Below are 18,974 nucleotides of genomic sequence, written 5' to 3'. Positions count from 1 at the left end.
AAAACACGTCTTTCAGTCCCGACATGACCTCACCACATCCTCCATGATTGATTCAACTCATAAACATCCCTGGTGCTCCGTCTTCCAGTCTTTGCAGGGATCCTTACAGGTCTCCACCACAGTCACTTCTCAGGCCTGAGCAAGAGAGACGAACAAAATAAAATCGGGAGCAAGGAGGAGATGCCCAATGCAGTCCCAGAGCAGTAATCAAAGCAGCAGACATTCACGGAACCTCGTAGTTCTCTCCGAGTCAATTGTGCTCACTTTCAAGCGCACAGCAAGTGTGGCCTGCCTTCTTAAATATTCATTTATCTGGGCCTTTGACTCTCCAAACTAAATAACAAGCACCTCCCTATCCCTGCTTGACACTTTTTATTGCAACAAAGAAAAAACATGCAGGGATGGCATTTAGTGCAGGGGTCTAGGCCCAGAGGACCCCCTAACCTGATGTTTTTTTGTCCCAAATGAGGTCTCAATTAATTACTTAAACGCCCCAGCAACATTCAAAAACAGACCGGATAGGATCCTTGAATCACTTCGTCATTAATGGATAGCAAACGAGCACGATGGGTCGAATGGCCTCCTCTTGCTTGTAAAAACTTTATATTCTTAATTGAACTAATCATTTTCATTATTTTAAAGAAAGGGGCATGTCTAAGGGGGGGCCCAGGAAGGCCACAGCACCCCGTGAAATGAGGCTGCCCCCCCAGTGGCCTCACCTACAAATTACAACCAAAGATCAAGGGCGCCACGGATGAATGACCCCCCCCCCCGGCTAGCATGCATTCATACAGATTTACAAGTTTGATTATGCACTGCAAGTCAAGATGAACCTGTGCAATATTTTAGCATGAAGATGTGCAATTTTTAGAACCAATGGTTCCCATAAATGTATTAAATAAATGAGAATTGCAAGATAAACCCTATGCTGAAAACACAAGAACTGGTGCTTTGATTTTATCTACTTGGGTCTCCTTATTTTGATCAAAGTAAATATTCATTGGCAACCTCTTAATTCACTTTCTTTTAATGAAAAACAAAAGAACTTGCCATAAAAGCATTGAATGGTTTTATCAATACCTTGATATTTGAAAATGCAGTTTAAATTTTATATTGCATGTATACAGATTTAATGGTATTATTTTTTTATCTAGAAGAGAGACATTTTAATTGAAGTGCTACAAAGTGTTCTTGAACATTACATTGTAAGCACTATACCTTGGTTAAATTAAGGGATTCCTCAAGAAGCAAGGATTCTCATCTCTTAAAGCTTACCTTAAACCACGAGGAGCATCAGTTTGTAAAATCTCCCAGCAGGGTGGACTGGAGCGGGATGGACATGCCAACCCAGCAAGACTGGAAAAGGACTGTTCATGCTAATGTCGGAGGTCAATTAACTTCTCTCCATTTTGAAAGGGTCATTACTGATGCCCAGAGAAGAGGGATGAGTGGCTCCAGCACGTGGCATTGATCACACTGATGAACAGGATGTGGTCAAGACACGTGGGGCTCCAATATTTTGGGGGGCATTAAAAGTTACTACTTCAAAGCTTCCGAGTTGCATATCCTTCAATCAGTTCTCGTTCAAGCTCTGGTCACTTTCAATTCAATTACTACATGCATCTTAATCCTGGAGAGAGAAGTGCTGGACACTGAGCAAAGAAAACCACACATCGAAATCCAAGCAAGGAACTTTATTTTGTGAAAGTTGTTACAGAGACGACCATTTACAATATTTGTTAGTGTTGTGTCAGGCAGAATAAGTTTGGGGGAAAACACCCCATTTCTTCTGGTGATGAAATGTAAATCAAAATATTGACAATACTAGTTCAGTAAATACAATATGACTTACACAACTTCTATAAAAGGGGCAAAATGTGACATTCCATAGCTGTACCAAATTTAAATGCCCTTTAAAAACAGTAACCTTTCACAGGCACAATGCCAACATGCTTTAATTCTCAGTTTCACCAATGTACTTTGCACAGGTAAATCAGCACAGAATAAGCCAGGGGGAAAGCTTTTAAGGTGGTCCACTTTTTTCACAGGGACTGGTAAAATAGATTTAAATGTGTAACTATGGCACTAGAAAGAGGCAATTTATACAGAGAAGATCTGTGGGGAAAATAAACGCTTTCCAAAAAAAAACAAAAACCTGCATGTTCATGAAAATTGTATCCACCCCCATTTATTATTTAGCACTGGGAATTTATAAGCAACAGGAACAAAAAAAGCAATAGATACAGGTTTCTTAAAATCTATAGGAAAGACTAATCAAATATGAAAACCTGTTCTGTCTATACCTTCACTTATGCAATGCATAGTCCCAAGGATCTCAAAACAGTCCTTTAGGTCTTAAATAGTAGTTGTGTATTTTGAAATGCATCCACAATTCTCCTTGAGGGCTACATAGCAATCAAGCGCCCATCTTGGATTCTGCAGCAAATCTAGTGAATATGCTTAACATTGATTTTACCCAGCAGTTTCCAGGTCTTAAGACTTAAACCTATTGGACTGTGTTATCTTTGGAAGAGAAGAAAAAAACACCTAATTTTCACATACATCTTACAAAAGATTCACCATTACTTCCCCCTCCCCCCAAAAAAGAGCTGTAAAATAATTTTAAAAACATGCAGTTCTCTCAGTCATTTAGTTGACACTTTCCCTGCTAGCAAAACAAAGCAACATCAAGAAAATTAAAAAAGAAAAAAGCACTGTCTGGTAGCCAGTTGATCTCTGGACATGTACGGAAACACACAAGAACTACCCCTTGACGTTAAGGGGGGGAGGGGGATGGGGAGAGGGGGGGAAAAAATAAAATAAAAAATTCAGGCCGCACTTGATTTTGTGCTACTCAGCAACTTACAGCTCAGTTTAAAAATCTCAGTAGTCATGAGGGCATCTGTTGGGAAAAACAAGAGACTACATTAAATACAAATACTAGTTTCTCTAGATGCCTTTGAGGATTTGTGCTTAAATGTAGATTAGAAAATACAGATTTTGACTTTGCCCTCACAGAGCAAAACAAATGGGAAAGAACAGCTCCTCCTGAAGACTTGCCATCAAAAAGCACTGCAAATCTATTAAATTAGTTTGACCAGGTCTGTAGTAGCACTCTCTCATGAGTCAGAACTTCAAGCATTTAAATATGCACAGCACACCATTTTCTAAAGCTCAGTCTCATTGAAAGTCTTTTTGCAAGATGCACTACAACATGAAGGGATGCTGCTGTTGAGTTTTCCTGGATGGATGTGCATAAAGACATTAAGCTTTCCATTTGACTTAGGAAAGGGGTCTTGATTAAGCTTCCATGCTTTGTTTCAAAATGTTGATGAACACATGCAGTTGAGATAGATACAGTGTCGTGTGCACAGCAAGCATATTGGATTTGCATTATCATTCCCAAGCAGATCAAAGCAAATGGGATCTGTTCAGGCCGAAGTGAAGTGTTTCCGCGGTTTATTTTGCACTTTTTAGATAAAATTGTACTCATTCACGGAACCTACAGTTGGTTATTGAAATTCCTCCAATAAACTTCAGGCGATTGAACGTGTGTAAAAGTCGATCATATTTTTTCACGAGGCTTTAAGGTGTGGATATGGTTGCAAGGTTGCATTTTATAATTTAATTTGTATTGCTTTTTTGCAATTTCACTTTTTTCATGTTTGAAAAAGTCAGCTAATTTGAAGCAGCATACAGGTCGGTGGCCACAAATTAAATCTTTCACAGGCCAGATTGGGGGGGATAGAAACTCACCTCCTGTTTTTCAATTGGAGTTTCTCTGCCTGACGTTCTTGTCCTTGTGATTAGTAGCAGCATTGCTCTTGCTGTAACAAAAGTACCATCATTTAAAATCTGATGCACAACATTACATTCAAATATCATTCAATGTATTTAATCCTAAACTTATGATTTGCACTCCACCGCCACCCCCAACACAAAAAATACCAACTGAAGGTAGTAACAGATAGCCCTATTGATCAAGGTTATTCTATGGGAAATACCAATCAAAATCAATAAAACCAGTTTATTTTTTGAAAACCATTTATAGTGCATATAGTAAGTTTCTATGCTACTTCAAGTTTCACTTGTTTGGGTTTAAAGTTCATATTCCCAGAGAACCAGCAGAAACCTTTTCCCATTTCTCAGACATGAAAAATCTAGCATTTACTTACAGAGGCGCAGATCCTGAATCGTCATCTGATAGCAGCAACAGCATGTGGAAAATCAGAGGTCAAAGTTAGAAGATGGGGCGTAAAAAGGATGAGCAGTGCATCATAGTCGAAGACTGGTAAAATCCTACACACAAGTTACAGGAAAGGTTAACTGAACAAAAATGATAACCCCCCTCCCCAGATGAGGAAATTTGAAGCTTGCATTACCATTAGCTTATTTCAAAAGCTCCTGTTAAAAGGGAATAGTCCCCCCTCCCCCCTCTTTGCTTCTCTAAATAGAGAGCTTGTCTGGCCAATCTCTGCGCATCACAAACCAAGCCAAATGTTCATATGTCAGAACCCTGGTTAGATAATGATTATGAAACATCTGGATTCAGTACTATAAATCAAGCAGAAATGTCTCTCGAACTGGTTTGCATGTTTAATATCGAAGTTAAACTCCCCAGTGAGCAAGCCCTCACCCATCTCCATCTTGAGTTAAACAGACCAGTAAATCCCTGTGCTCCCCTTACCCCAAAATGTTTGCCCAGAAGGAAAAGGGGGGGGGGGGGGGGGAAAAAAAAAAAAAAAAAAAAAAAAAAAAGGGGTCTTGCTAATTTTACCAGGGTTCAACTAAAACCATGCACAAAAGCCATGACTCCCGTAAAACCACTGCTGCAACAGTTATTACAAGAAACACACAGGATTGCAGTCAACCATAAGAGCTGTAAGGAAATGCATACAAGCATAGGTCCTCGTGTGACCATACACAGAAGGACAAGACAACAGCATCCTGAACAAGACTGGTAAAATGTATCCCCTTCAGATCCAGTTTCAATTAATGCAGAATCATGCATGAGTGTTATTTCTTATGCAGCTGTACATGCAGAATAGCTTATTCCAGAATCATCTAAAGATTATGTAGCATCAGATTGTTTTTTTACCCTAAAGTGAACAGAACAAGAAACGGGCTAGGGCTACAAGTACCATGTCAGACTTCAAACTGACCCTTTCACTGGTAATACCATGTCTTATCAAGGTCAATTGGGAATAATGTTATCAAAAAAAAAAGCAGGGTGTAACCATGGAAGAAAAATATTTCAAGTTATACAATAAATTTGAAGTGTAACCAGTGAAAGAGATCCCCATTAGCAGTCTCCTGATCTTATATTAATGGCTACTGAATGGAAGCAATGAGTTAGTTACAGAAGCACTCCGATTGCTTTCTTCTCTATCATCTCAGGGAGAAACCACTTCAGTCTGACATGCAGTTTTGTAAACTTACCAACATGTAATAAAAGCAGCAGCAAACAAAGAAATAAAAAACAAAATAAAAATAGTTCTAGCAGAACAAACTAAAGATACAAAATTAAACTAATTTCAAATTAGAGAAAGCAAACTATGATACAGAAAACTGTGGAATAGCAAATGTTATAAAAGCCAAAATCTAGTAACATGAAAAGCATTTATTTATAAACTACTACTGAACTGCCTCTAAAATGTCTTAAAACCAGTTAAAATTTTGGATTAACTACATTTAAAAAAGATAAACCTAAGGTTTCACTGACCCAGATTTGCTCTAGTCTTCGATGACTCGAAGGTGGTGTTGTACAGACCAATGCTTTCCAACCAGTGTGCCAAAAAAAACTGTAAATGCCTAATTTAGCTTAAATTCAACAGAATTCAAAGATTGGTGTGCAATAGTATTTGATGCAGTACATCAGTAGGTTACGTACCCTACATTAAACTTCCAGTAAATAAATTGGTTTATTCTGAACAGATATGGTGATGCTGTGCCAAACACACTTTATACAATACACAACTGAATTACATCTGCAGGTCCCATTTTAGGCCCAAACAGCAGGAACTTAACCCTACTACACACCAATTCAAACTAGACCCAAGCAAATCAAGTTTGTTATCCATTTAAATTGTTGATGAATTGGCCAATAACCTAAATCAATTTTTACAATTTAAAATTAGAAGTTTAACCTACTAAAAATAATGCACTAAAACTATCCCCAAATTCATCTCTATCTTCACCTGTATCCCCAATTATAATTATATTATGGCGGTGACAAATTTTGAAAGCACAGATACTACAAATAGAAGTTACAATTACTAGCAGAGTTACAAAGCTCTGTACCAAAGCACAAGCTTAGACGTCTCACTGAAAGCAAGTTTTAAGGTTTAAATGGGGTGGGCGGGCAGTATGGGTTAGTGCTCAGCACAACATTTTATATTAAGTTGGTGTGCAAAGGCAGAAAAGGCAGTGAAACAGGTCCAGACTAGGGCCGATTGAGGTCTGTGAAACCAGGTTGTTTAAAAACTCCTAATCTACTTCCTTTTGTGTGTGTTCCAGGGAAAACACTGAGGAGTTTTGCCGTTATTTAAAATTTTCTACAATGCTATGCATGTGGATTAATAACAAATAGAATTTAAATTTTCTGTACATATAAGCATATCTGATCAACATCTCGGGAGAGTATCTGAGAAAGATGGAAAATGCACATTCGTTAAAAGGGGATAGTAATGAAATTGAAATCAAGTGAAAAGATTGGCAGGTTAACTACATTGACAATCTTAAAAAGGTATGTAATTTTCTACCACTACAGGGTGCACTGTTACAGAAAATAGAGGAGGGGGGGTGAGTTGACTGTTCCTTTTACAAGGGGGGGGGGGGGGGGGGGGTGGTGGACACTAGGACCTTGAAATGCCAGGCTACACTTTGTTCAGTTCTTAATATTTCCTGCAGCATAATCTTGCAGCTACGGTATTAGGTTTCTTTGCATTTAACACCTATAAAATCACTGATGGTAAGAAAACTAAGTAATACAAGGATTAACACTGCCATTGTCCGTTTAAAAAAAAAAAAATTAGCACTTGACTATGATGGGTGGAAGGATCTTATTTCTCTCGGTTTAAAAATGTCCAGACTAGTCTTAGAGGGAAGCAATGCTCATACCGTCCACAATCTCATCGGGCTTTCGCCTCTTCTCGTAGATGAAGATAACGGTGACCAGGATGATGACCTCTGCCACAATGCCAAGGAAGGGCCACAGGGCGGCGAGGCGGCTGCGCACACGCAAGTGGATCTTGTCGCGGTTCAAGCCGATGTCGTTCTCGCCGACGCACTCGTAGTCACCCATATCGTCTTCCATGTCCAAGTTATCGATGTACAGGATGGTCTTCTCCGGGGTGCTCTTGATCTCGTACTTTCCCGCTGTTCCATTAATGGGCTTGGGGGTTAAAAATGAAAGATTAAATGAAAAATCTCACATACACCCCCCCCCAGGACATTCAAATTTTGCCTCCTTGCAGAAATTAGATGGCTTAAACAGCTAGTAACATTTAGTGCAAACACAATTGTGTTTAAGTGCGTAAGGTTTTAAAGTTCAAGCACAATTTCAAGTCCGTGCGAGTTAACATTAAATACACATTGCACACCCTTTATTGTACAGTAAGGAACACTTACATGGACAACATGTCAAACCAAGATGGGGAGAGAAAGATACATACTGTTTCTGCACCATTTTTGAACCACATCCAGGATGTTGGCAGGGGATAGCCATGGCTTACACAGGTGAGCACACCTTTGTCCTGCTCATTTCCATGCTCAGAGTGCTTGTATGCTTTAACATGAGGGGGCACTGGCAAGAGAGAAGGGAAAGGAAATCAAGTATATAGATCATACATCTTGTCTATAGGCTGTATGCAGCAAGTCAGACATTCAGTTCATACACTGATGGTAGCAAGTATATGCAGCAGGTGCAAACCAACTCTTCATTGAGAACTCCCTCACAATGTTACTACCCAAAAACAATCATGTATAGTACCTTTGAATTCAAAATGTACCAAAACACTGGGATCGATGGGATATCAATTAATACACAAAACTGCACATTTACACAACCCTGCGATTTTGGACCAAGACGTCTCTTCCAACATGCCAAGGGCTTTCATGAAGAATACCAAGAACACTGAAGACTTACTTTTGACTTCAATGCTTTTGTTGGCTTCAGGGGTGATGAGATACACACAGGTATAGATCCCTCCATTTTCAGGATTAAGATTCTTTAGCCTAGGAATAAAAAAAAAAAAAAAAACGTATGATCTTCAAAGCAGACCTGACTTTAAACCATAGCTTTCCTTCTAGCTCTGATCAGACTTCCTACACATCCACAATCACCACTAAGTCACAGCACAATGGCCTTTGGACAACCGAAAAGCAGCCAGAACTAGAAAGGCATCCTGCAGACTGAAAGAACCAACACTTGCACGTACAATCACCACATTTCCGCCTGATAACAATAGTGCGCCTGTTTTCCTACACAGGGGTCCAACTGTGCCTTCCAGTCTAACAAGGCATTAGGGTCACAGGAGCGATGCTGTCAGAGCATTAATCCTCGCTCCTGCGACCAATGAGCCTTGCTGAATGCGGCTATGGGTAGAACGGCACGTATACCCTGTCCAGCACAGTGTCAATGGCTTTAACTGGGCTTCAGCCAGAGCGAGAGGGAGGCTCATAACCACAACTCTGCAGTGTGACAGAGCAATGGCTTTAATTCTCACAGGAGAAGCAGAAAGAGGGCGAGATGGTGCCAAAACTCATTAAGCTCATTTAGACTGCTCTGCCCCCTTCAAATGGGTCTCGTTTCTTACAATCCCAGGGGGGACACTGCGGAAAGTCACAGCTTCATTCCAAATACCACCTCAAATTCATGAAATAAAACTTCATAAGATAGCATACTCAAGCTTCATGAAGGGATCACTCTTTTGGTCCTTGGTGTCCTTAATCTCTTTGCCGTTCTTTACCCAGTAACGACCTTTAATTTCATTTGGGGGGTTTGTCATGTTGCAGGACAGAACGGTGGAAGAGATATTGCTTGCCTCCAGAGGAAAGGTCACGATCTCAGGAGCTGTATTGACACAAAAAGGCAAGTCAAAAAACCAAAACACAGGAGAATCAAAATGACAAATCAGTGGGGAGTAGTTTCAGTTGCTGAAATAATTTTGGACTTACCTTTATATAACAATGATAGTTTAAGTAAGTTTCTCAAAAATAGAAACTGGTTCCCAAAATTGCCACACCCATTACATCAGATGAGTAGGGTACAAATTGCTCAAACAATATACACAAATGTGGTTTAAAAAATTAAACCACTGAATATTTGAAATCCCAATGAAAATGAGCTTGATTGTAAGGTGTTTATGTCAGGAAGTGAGAACTAAAGCTTTATTTACATTGTAAATATTTTACAATTTACAAGCAAATTGAGGTTTTAGAAGCCTAAGGCTTGGTGATCTGCAGATATAATTAAAGCAAAAGCATAAGACTTATACATTCACGCAATAAACAAGTCACAAAACTGATGTTCCTAAAATGGGGAGAAGAAATGCTCGAAGTTAAGGATGGTTGAAGGGAAGAACATGTATTGTGCAATGCTCGAAATTCTACCTCAAACACTTAGTGAACCGGATAGCTAGCAAATTGAGCAGGGTTTAATATTTCAAAAGACAATATATCAAAGCTCAGCCTGCAATCACAATACACAACCTCTCTTCCTCCGATTGTTCTTGGTCAGGCGAGAGATGGAAGATGTGTAACGCAATGCATCATTGAATAAACACTAGAATCCTGTAAAATTTCGAGCTTAGACATCACCAAAGCAGCAAGGTGGAAAGAGTTCACGGAATCTGAAGCACTAAAGTATATATACACACACAAGTTTAGATGAAAGGTAAAGCGGTCTTTACAGGACAGATTTGGAAATGGGAGCAGCGCAGGATAGAAGTAGCAGGGGGGAAGTTCAGCAATGGCAAAATGGAGAAAGCTGGGCCTAGAAAGCAGCTTGCAGTGGTCAAGTCAAACAGAAGCCACCCGATGATGCCGGTCTGAAAGGTCTCAATAGGATTGATGTCCAGGGGGCAGGAGGAAGATTGGAAAACCGGGGGTTTGAAAATCAGTACCAGTTCTGGGGAATGATCGGTGTATTTAAGGTACAAATTAAGATGCTATGTAATACTGGACCACAAGATAGAAAGGGCCCTCCTTGATGTTTTGCATCAACTAACACTTTTAGGGGTTGCCATCTTTGCAGAAAAAATAAAATGGGGGGGGGAAAAAAAAAAAAAAAAAAAAATCTAACAGGTATTTAAGTAGCAGATTATTGCCAGCAGTCATTAAGTGACTTCATGGAATTTGACTTCCAGTCAAATATTTTACAGTACATTTCTCAGTTTAAGATTACATCCAAAAAGACAGTTCCTGGTATTAAGCTTGTGGCTTTTGCATTATTCTGCTCTGTCTCGTACTCCTGACGGGGGTGGGGAGGGTGGTGGAACGGAGGGCTGAGGGGATGGAGGGAGGGAAAAGGAAGGGGAGTCTAACTGGAAGGAGCCACTGCAGTGTCGGGGGGATGGGGGGGGGGGGGGGTGTAGAACGGAAACCTGGCGGTGGTGGCTGCTGCTCCCCTTCCCACCAGACCTCACCACTCACGTTCAAACACAATTATGTTCGCCTGCGAGCGGATCCACTTGATTTTGGGGGTCTTCTTCAGGTCGTTGCGGTCGGGGTCGTTGGAGGCGCGGCACTCATAGGTGCCGGAGTCGTTCAGCGTGAGATTAGTGAAGTAAATGGCGCTGGTGGCGTGGAGGATGTAGGTGGCGTTGATCTGGACACGCTCCTGCCGAGCGCCGTCAAACAGCTGAGTGAACGTCTCCTCCGTATCCTCCCCCTCAATAAACCACCACTGGACCTCGGGGATGGGGTTCCCAATGACCTCGCAGTGCAGCTCAGCACTGTCCTCGGTCAGTTTCATTTGGGACAAGGGGGATTTGATGAACCCGGCTGCAATGTTTGATGTGAATATTTAGGAATGTTGCATATGTTTTTAGGGGGGTTGAAATTTTAGTTGTCAATGCAAAGCAGGCAATGAGAAAAAAGAAAAATAGACAAATAGAAAAGGTTAGGAAATAAGAAATCAAAATGCATTCAAAAACAAAATGGCCATGGATTTTCAGATCGTGGCATTGTGCCAAGAGCAATCTGCACTCTTTACTTCTCATATGCATTTATTCTGGCACACAGGCAAATTAAGAGCTCACAATTCAAAACTACATTTACAAATTGAGTATTTTAAAACAAAATTACTTGTTTTTAGAAAAAAGGTATTTGTAGTGTGACGTGATTGAATAAACATTCTAAAAACGGTCTTTTTTTCTACACAAATTAGTCATTTTGATTTAGTTTAGTAAATTCCACATTTTCATAAGCCCCTTTCATACAGGAATAGATGTATGAAGAAAAAGTCAGGGCATTAATGGAAATGACATTTAAATCCATGACCCGATAGGAAAAAGCATAAAAGTCAAATAGTGTGGAAGGAAGACAAAATTAAAAAAAAATTAAATGTTACTTCCAAAACATGAAACTTAAGTTTCAAATTAAATATGGTATAAATAAAACATGATAATGAGGCTGCTCTTTATTCTTGCACTTTCAGGGCATTGGAAAGCTTGAATGTGGGGGAAGTTTTAGATTTCACAGAGGTTGAAAATCCTTTAAAAATTAACATTAGTCTCCCACTCCTAAATTAATTTCATTTACATCCGTTTGAAATTCTATTCTAATAAGCATTTTAAAAGAAATTAAGTAGCAGATTAATTCCTTCACAACTTGCAAATACTGCAAGAACAGGAACATCCCACCATGTCATTTCCTGGCTTCGTTGCGTGTGGTGACATTTTCTTCATTGGTGCCACCCAAGGGGACTTCAGAGATCATAGCCAAATGAGAACTTTGAGGCAAGCACACAGCAGCCAACAAGAACACCTTCTCTAACCAGCACGATTTCCTCTATTTAAACCAAGTTATACATTTACCAGGGGCCATGAGAGTTTGAAATTGCCCAAAACCACATACAATGCACATGTAAACCTTTAACCCCAATACAGCAGTTTCTCTGCACGAGAGGCCTGGGCAGATTTTTTTTATATAACTAGGCTACCTTTTCGCAACACAGGATTGTACTCTAACTGCACGTTACAGATTAACATTTTATAAAGCATTAGTTTCACAGGCTGTAAAAATTACAAATCCCAGAACCACTGTACTACTTGGGATAAAACCCACACAGGATGGAAGATTGACAGCATACTTCAGGGCAGGGACTTTTAATATAAATCCGTCAGCCACAGCATAAAACCATTGTACACGTTTTTGGGTAGGATTCTAAAAAACACTGACTTAAAGCTAAATAAAAAGAAAACCTAACCACCAATATGGAATAGGGAATGCACACCAATTAGAGCATCTAAAAAGAAAAGACCCTTTGTTCTGAATGAAAATAAATTGACACGAAAACTGACAGTCATGGCACTCTAGTCAACTCGGAAAGAAAACCCTTGAATTCAGTTAGAGGCTGCAATGCCCCAAGCTGAAAATACCATGCGACCTTTAATTAGAAGTGGCTGCATTTGCTTAGCTGATCTGAAAGGTCACCTTCATGCCAGTACAGGCTCAGGCAAAATGAATAGTCATATAGCAAAGCTTGTTTCCCACCCCCCACCCCACTTGATTAGAGGGGTTTCTACCCTCATAATTATATATACAGACATCCAATAGCTGTGGCAAACAAACCATCTCATAAGAAGCCAGGTTATATTAACAGCTTGTACCCCAAGTAAGTCAAAACATCCTCCTTGGGAAAAACTCAACACCACCCCCCAACTATTACTAAAGCACAGCATTTTTGCCAATGCATTTTTACAAGATAACCAATCTTTTAATGATCATATGCTTGAGTAAGTCCGTTTGACTTTTATTCCCATTTCTCCAACAACACAGGTCTTACATAAAGGTTTTACATTAAATCATTCCAGCTCTCCATTTTTGCCAATAAGTAAACCTACACAAACAAGCTGGCCTTGCTCAAAAGGATTGCAAAGTATTAACTACAAAACATTTCTGGTGACTTGACAGCTGGGAGGTCAAACTCCATAGGAGGAGGCAATTGTTCATTAATAACAAGCTTAAAATAGCATATGCTTACTTTTAACCTTTCAGTTAGGTCTCCAAAAAATTTACCAGAGGCCCAACATATAGCCACAATCATATACAAACATTACAATTTATATGTAGCATTTAACCAATATCTACAGTAGTAGCAGAAAAAGCGGCTATAATCCCAAAACTACATACGAGATCTTGTCACAAATGGTTTACAAGATGCTATGCTATTTTACATTTAATGGACTTGTACTATGCTCCTTCAAAGTTTTTCATCAAACACTAAACAGCAGTAAAACCAGAGATGTGATTGCTAGCAGTAAACACTATCCCCCTATTTAGAACATCAGGTGCTTAAGCATTTTGGAGCCAAGCTGGTGTAAAAACTTGTAAAGGAAAAAAGTGTTTTTAACAATATACTGGCACCATAACTTAGGCAATTTAGCAGATTTATTAAACTGAAAAACAGCAAGTAAATGTCTTTATTACATTTAACCTAAGTTACTGGCATTACACAATTCCTTTCTGTAACCATGCCAAGATTGGTTTTAAATTTTATTTTTCTTAAAACGGTTTAAAGCATACATTTCTTTAGTACAGAATTAACCGCTATGTGACATTTTATGTTCTACACTAGAGTCCACAACTGAGACTTTGAGAACACTAACCCAATGAAACAAGATTGACTATTCAAATTTAAGGAATTTGCCCATCTTGTGTTGAAATGTTAGTGTTCCTCAGGTAAATAAAAATGCCACGACTTAGTATAATGAGGATCCCCATGGTTTACAATCTGACAGACTAAATTGTATGAACCCCTTAGTCAATTACATCTATAATGCATGATAATTGAATTACCAAATTACAACTATGAAACAGTACATTACAGAATACAACCACCACCATGCATGACATAGTAGTGCAAAGTCAACTGCCTTACAGTAATTTTACCCCATGATACGCTGAACAAACAGCACCCACTGGATAACTACAGAATAAAATCAGTTTTAAAACTTTTTTTTTTTTTTTTTTTTTACATTCATACAAATGTTATGCTGTACTTTTTTTTTTTGCAAATCTTGCAACACATAGAATACATCATGGACAAGCTTACACTTACATTTTCATGTTAAGCTTGACTGTACACTTCATCATTGGTATCTATTACTACATGCGCATAAATACCCAGACAAATTTTCCCTCAGTTGGCAGCGAACACCTGCAACGTTTTTTTGACTAATTTCATTCTTTGCAAGTCATAGTCGACTCAAACCCACTCACGGGAGTGTTTGTGACACTGATTTTACGGTAGAGTGTGCACATTTTCTTGTTAGTGAAGTTGTCAGGGTTTGGGCCGCTTTATTAGGAACATGTCCCGTTCAGTGTGGCTTTAACACTCCACTACCACCATTGCAAAATGTTGATGTTGGTTTAAAATGGACACTGCTACAGACAGGATTGCTTGAAAAGGAGTCTTGGAGACAAAATCCAAACCGTTACCAAAACCCTGTTGGAGACTAATTTTCTGTTCTAACTAGAGCATTTCCAGAAGGATACACTTAGGCACTTTGTAGGAATATGGTTATTTTAACACCACAGCTTACTGGTTAACTAACACCCCTCATAAACCTAGTTAAACACCCGTCTACCTTCGATAACCCAATTTTTAGGACAAAGTTAGGTTATAGCAGAGAATCAGGCTGCAGGGAAGTCTAAAATTTACTCGTTGACGGATACTGACATTACAGGCACAGTACCTCTGGGACAGCCTTTGAGCCTTTTGGCAAGGCTACAACCAACAGCACTTGAGCCATTGCACAATAGGGCACAGCACAGCACAAATCTTTACTTAGTAAAAGCACAGTCACTGACAGTTCAATTCTGTGACTGAATACCAAACATGGGCCCCTTGTATCTGGGCTGAGTCAAGATCTTCAACTCAGCTCATTAATTATTGTGGACAGCCCTCTTGGCCAAAATGGAGATACCACCCTTTTTTCATTTCATTGTACAAAGCAGCTTATTATACAGAGCTGATTAACAGCCGGCAGGAATGATGGAAGCAAGGTTTAAAGTCTTGCTTATTGAAGTACTGAATAAAATAAAACAATTGCATTATTCAGGCAAGTGTATAAAGTGAGGAACAACTCTGAATGTTCTCTGCTGTGCACATCCCCAACCTAATAAATCAGATTGGTCCAGCTTATTTTGGGTCTGTAACATTCATAAATGTGAAATCTAAGGAGCTACAAAACCTTGATTAAGAAAGTCCCGCTTAAGAAAGTCACTTAAGTTGCTTCGGTCAGACTTCCGGCATCATAAGTGCTGGAAATGGATAATGAGCTTTAAGGGATCATGCGTCTTTTCGCCTTATGTTTAGTAACAGTGAGAGTGCTATAGGCAATGTAAGAGCAAGGATCATCATGTAAAAAAACACCAGCAGCTTTACACACAAAAAGTATCCTTAAAACAATTATATTAAAACTGCCTCAGACATGGAAGACAGCCCAGGCCATCTTGGCTAATAAGCATTAGTGTCCATATCTAATGGGATATTGATCTTGGTCTTCCCCCCCTCCCAATGTGGCTTCCTTAAAAGCAAGGCAGATGTAAAATAAGGCAACCACACCATTCCCGATTCACAGTTTCCTCCTGGTTTCAAAATCGGAGCAAAACGTGGGAAGAGTGAGATCAGCCCGTCTCCTATATTACATAACTCTTGAAATGCCAATTAGCAAAGCAGGTCAGTTGAATGTCCCTGTAGAATGAACGTCTACACAGCAAATGGTTTTTCAAATGACAGATCTCATTAATGACACTACATAGATGCAAACAAGCACACATTCTGCAAATGCTATTGAAATGGAAACAAGGGCAACAGCATTTACACAACAATCACTGGCGTCAGGGCAGAGGGAGTGTTTTGGGTGGGACAGATCAGAGAAAAATAAAATGCAAAATTAACCCGAGTGGTATGCCTCTTGCGGAGAACCCTGTGCGGAAACTGTGTGGGATCACTAAGCTAAAAAATAAAAATCCCACCGCTGTGTTATTGGTGCAGTAAAGAAGGCGATGATCATTCAATTTCCAAGTCACAATGCACCTCCGCACCCGTTAAAATCAGCCTTATTACCCCGGGAACATTATCAAAAGATGCCTTCACGATTACAAAACGCAGGCCAACCAGACCCACGAAAAACTAATTTAGCCAAGACGTTAAGATCAAGTCTATTCCGGCAACAGTGTCGGGAAAGATGACGGTCCGGTGAAAGACGACAACTGCGGTGAAATGTTTGCGATCGTGTATTAATAGAGAAACATGGGCAGATCCCGGGTTTTAATACAATGCGCGGTTTCCGAGGAGACTGCGCTAATCCACGACATGCTCTGGCTCTCCTGGGCCGGAATAATCGGGTCGCTGGATGCTCGGCCATGTTTCTCACCGGCTCCTCCGGCTCCCGGTTACCCAGCGGCCTAGTGCTGTGAAGCCGCCGACAGGAGACAAATCCACGTCGGCTGCTATCAATATGTCAAGTACCTTACAGCTAATACGATACACAACATAATACATATTAAACAAACAAACAAAACATGCGCTTATTGTACCGTTTTTCAATGGCATAACTGCCGTACGTACATTACAATATATATAAGTCTTACCTGTCGAGGCGCTGGCCCCGTACAGACACAGAAGAAGCGCACCACACGTCCATAACACCGCCATTTCACAGGCTCTGTCCTGAAAGCTAGCCGTAGTGTTTTACGAAGCGCTGTTTAATCTGTATTTATTTCGCAGCCGAAGCCAGCGGCCTGTATCTCTCCGCTCCGCCTGTAGGTCTGACTCCAGCGCCGACTGTTGTCCTCTATTTGTTCCCACGCACCGCACGTCCTACGTACAACGTCCGGTCACGTCACTTACGTCTTCAGGACGCGCTACATGACCATTAGCAGGGGAGCAGCTTTCGTGTTTCTAACCTCAAATCATGCATTTAAGATGAATTGGATTAAACCGTTTTTTTTAAAGAATCCAGACTTATGTTTTGTCTTACTGGGGTAATATCGTGAGCAATGTGTGCTGGAAAAAGGTTTGGACATTGCCTCATAAGTATATAACTATAAATAAAATCAAATAATTGTACTTGTATCCAAATTGTATCCAAAAATATTATACTGCCATTTGGACGAAACTGCATTCTCCCCACTTGCCTGAAGAGAAAATTATTTGATCTATGCATATTACCAGTGCTCACTTATGGCTGTAAAACATAGTCACAAAATGCAAAAATGTTACAGACTGTGAACAACACAGAGAAGCATGGAAAGATGTCTGCTTGGAATATCAAGAAGAGAAAAATGAATGAAAGGACCCAATAATAATATGTGACAAAGATGGACAGAGCAAGGTATCAAACCTTATATACCTTATTTACAGCAATATATATATTATATATAGATATAGGGGGACACATACAACAAAGCATGATATCCCTAAATGTGCAGTTCATGTGAAGTCTGTCAAGTCTACATTAACAAAGCTTTCCATAAACCAGTACAGTCTGAGTTCCCCCCTGTCCACATTCTGCACTAGCTGTTCATTAAAACCCAAATCACAGGTCTTTTTGTCCTCTTCATTGCAAAAAAACCCTGCCAGAATCCACTGGGGCCTGCAGAACAGCCTGCAATGACACTATGTGCAAGAACTTGTTAGGAACCACTAAAATTACAGATCAAGTGTGACTGAAACCCAGTTATTGCACGGTGTTATTTCTTTGGACACCCCCCTTCTCTCTAACTTTTGTGCTACAAAGCTCCAGGGATAACAAACCAATTAAATATGATGTCAAATAGAAAATGAAAATGTAAAAAGATTGGGTGGTGCTAGGTGCCATTTACTCTGTCAAGTCAAGTACAGTGCATTGAATAACACAGCAGTGCCTGGGGGAGTGAGGTGTGTATTGAACTTGTATACCCCTGTCTGGAGTTGCAGAAAACTATGGTAGAACATTTCGTACTTAATAGCCTATTCAGCCATCATCCCCAACACAGAGGACCAGTGAGCTGCTGGCAGGTAGATTCATTACAACTGTGCAGTGACAAACTTAGCTAATCAAAGTGTCAACCTATAGATAATGGGCAGCCTGTATCCTCCTGGTAATGGTAACACACGAGCATATAAGGACCCCCCATCCACTGATATATTTATATGCCAGATTTATTCTTGTTTCCTGCCTCTACCGTAACACCCTCTGATTCTGGTTTACACATGTATATTCTGCCCGGAACTTTTGACTTAAATTGTATAGCATGTGCCATACATGTGTCGCACTTTTCATTGTGGCAAACAGGGGCAAAGGGGTGAATTTCTGGCATTTCTGACCAGAATCTGCTTCCTCCCCAGCTGATGCCTGTCCAAGACACCCGTGGCTACAATTAAATTAAAAAGACTGCTTATCACGCTGCCGGCCGCTGTTGAGATCAACACCTCAGGGGCCATGCGTTTTAGCTGCCCTGAGCTGGAAAATCTGGTAGATCGTGTTACTTAATGCTGAGTGAATGGTGCCATTGTCTCTCCTCCCCAGCATTTCACCAGCTTATTTTCCCAAGGACCTAACGGGTTTAAAGTCTCTGCACAGGGTTGATGGGGAGAGAGAAAACTTGGGAAATTAAAACTTTCCCTGAAGGGCCTTGCAAAGCAGCATGGGTGCCAGGCAATGGTAAAACAAGGACCAGATTAGTGCCGTGGCTGGCCGGCAGGTTACAGTGGGATACATTTTTCTGAACAAAACACACATGCCAATATTTGTCTCCAC

The 18,974-nt window shown here is 40.2% G+C and overlaps 2 protein-coding genes across 2 annotated transcripts; both read right to left on the bottom strand.

The window, feature by feature from the left end:
* Positions 1-1,679: 1,679 nt before the first annotated feature.
* Positions 1,680-17,024, bottom strand: LOC136718196 (basigin). The gene is made up of 8 exons (XM_066695843.1): positions 16,825-17,024; positions 8,905-9,073; positions 8,147-8,235; positions 7,674-7,804; positions 7,120-7,393; positions 4,176-4,200; positions 3,757-3,827; positions 1,680-2,902 (listed from the first exon to the last, which is right to left on the bottom strand). Exons 1-7 carry the CDS (start codon positions 16,886-16,888, stop codon positions 3,767-3,769), a joined length of 813 nt encoding a protein of 270 aa, XP_066551940.1. The 5' UTR covers positions 16,889-17,024; the 3' UTR covers positions 1,680-2,902; positions 3,757-3,766.
* Positions 10,584-16,814, bottom strand: LOC136718198 (basigin-like). The gene has a single exon (XM_066695844.1). The coding sequence runs from the start codon at positions 10,973-10,975 to the stop codon at positions 10,643-10,645; it is 333 nt and encodes a 110-aa protein (XP_066551941.1). The 5' UTR covers positions 10,976-16,814; the 3' UTR covers positions 10,584-10,642.
* Positions 17,025-18,974: the final 1,950 nt, after the last annotated feature.

This window comes from Amia ocellicauda, chromosome 22, assembly GCF_036373705.1.
Source record: "Amia ocellicauda isolate fAmiCal2 chromosome 22, fAmiCal2.hap1, whole genome shotgun sequence".
Taxonomy (NCBI): Eukaryota; Metazoa; Chordata; class Actinopteri; order Amiiformes; family Amiidae; genus Amia; species Amia ocellicauda.
The sequence above is the reverse complement of the archived record's forward strand: the minus strand, read 5'-3'. Positions and strand labels throughout refer to the sequence as shown.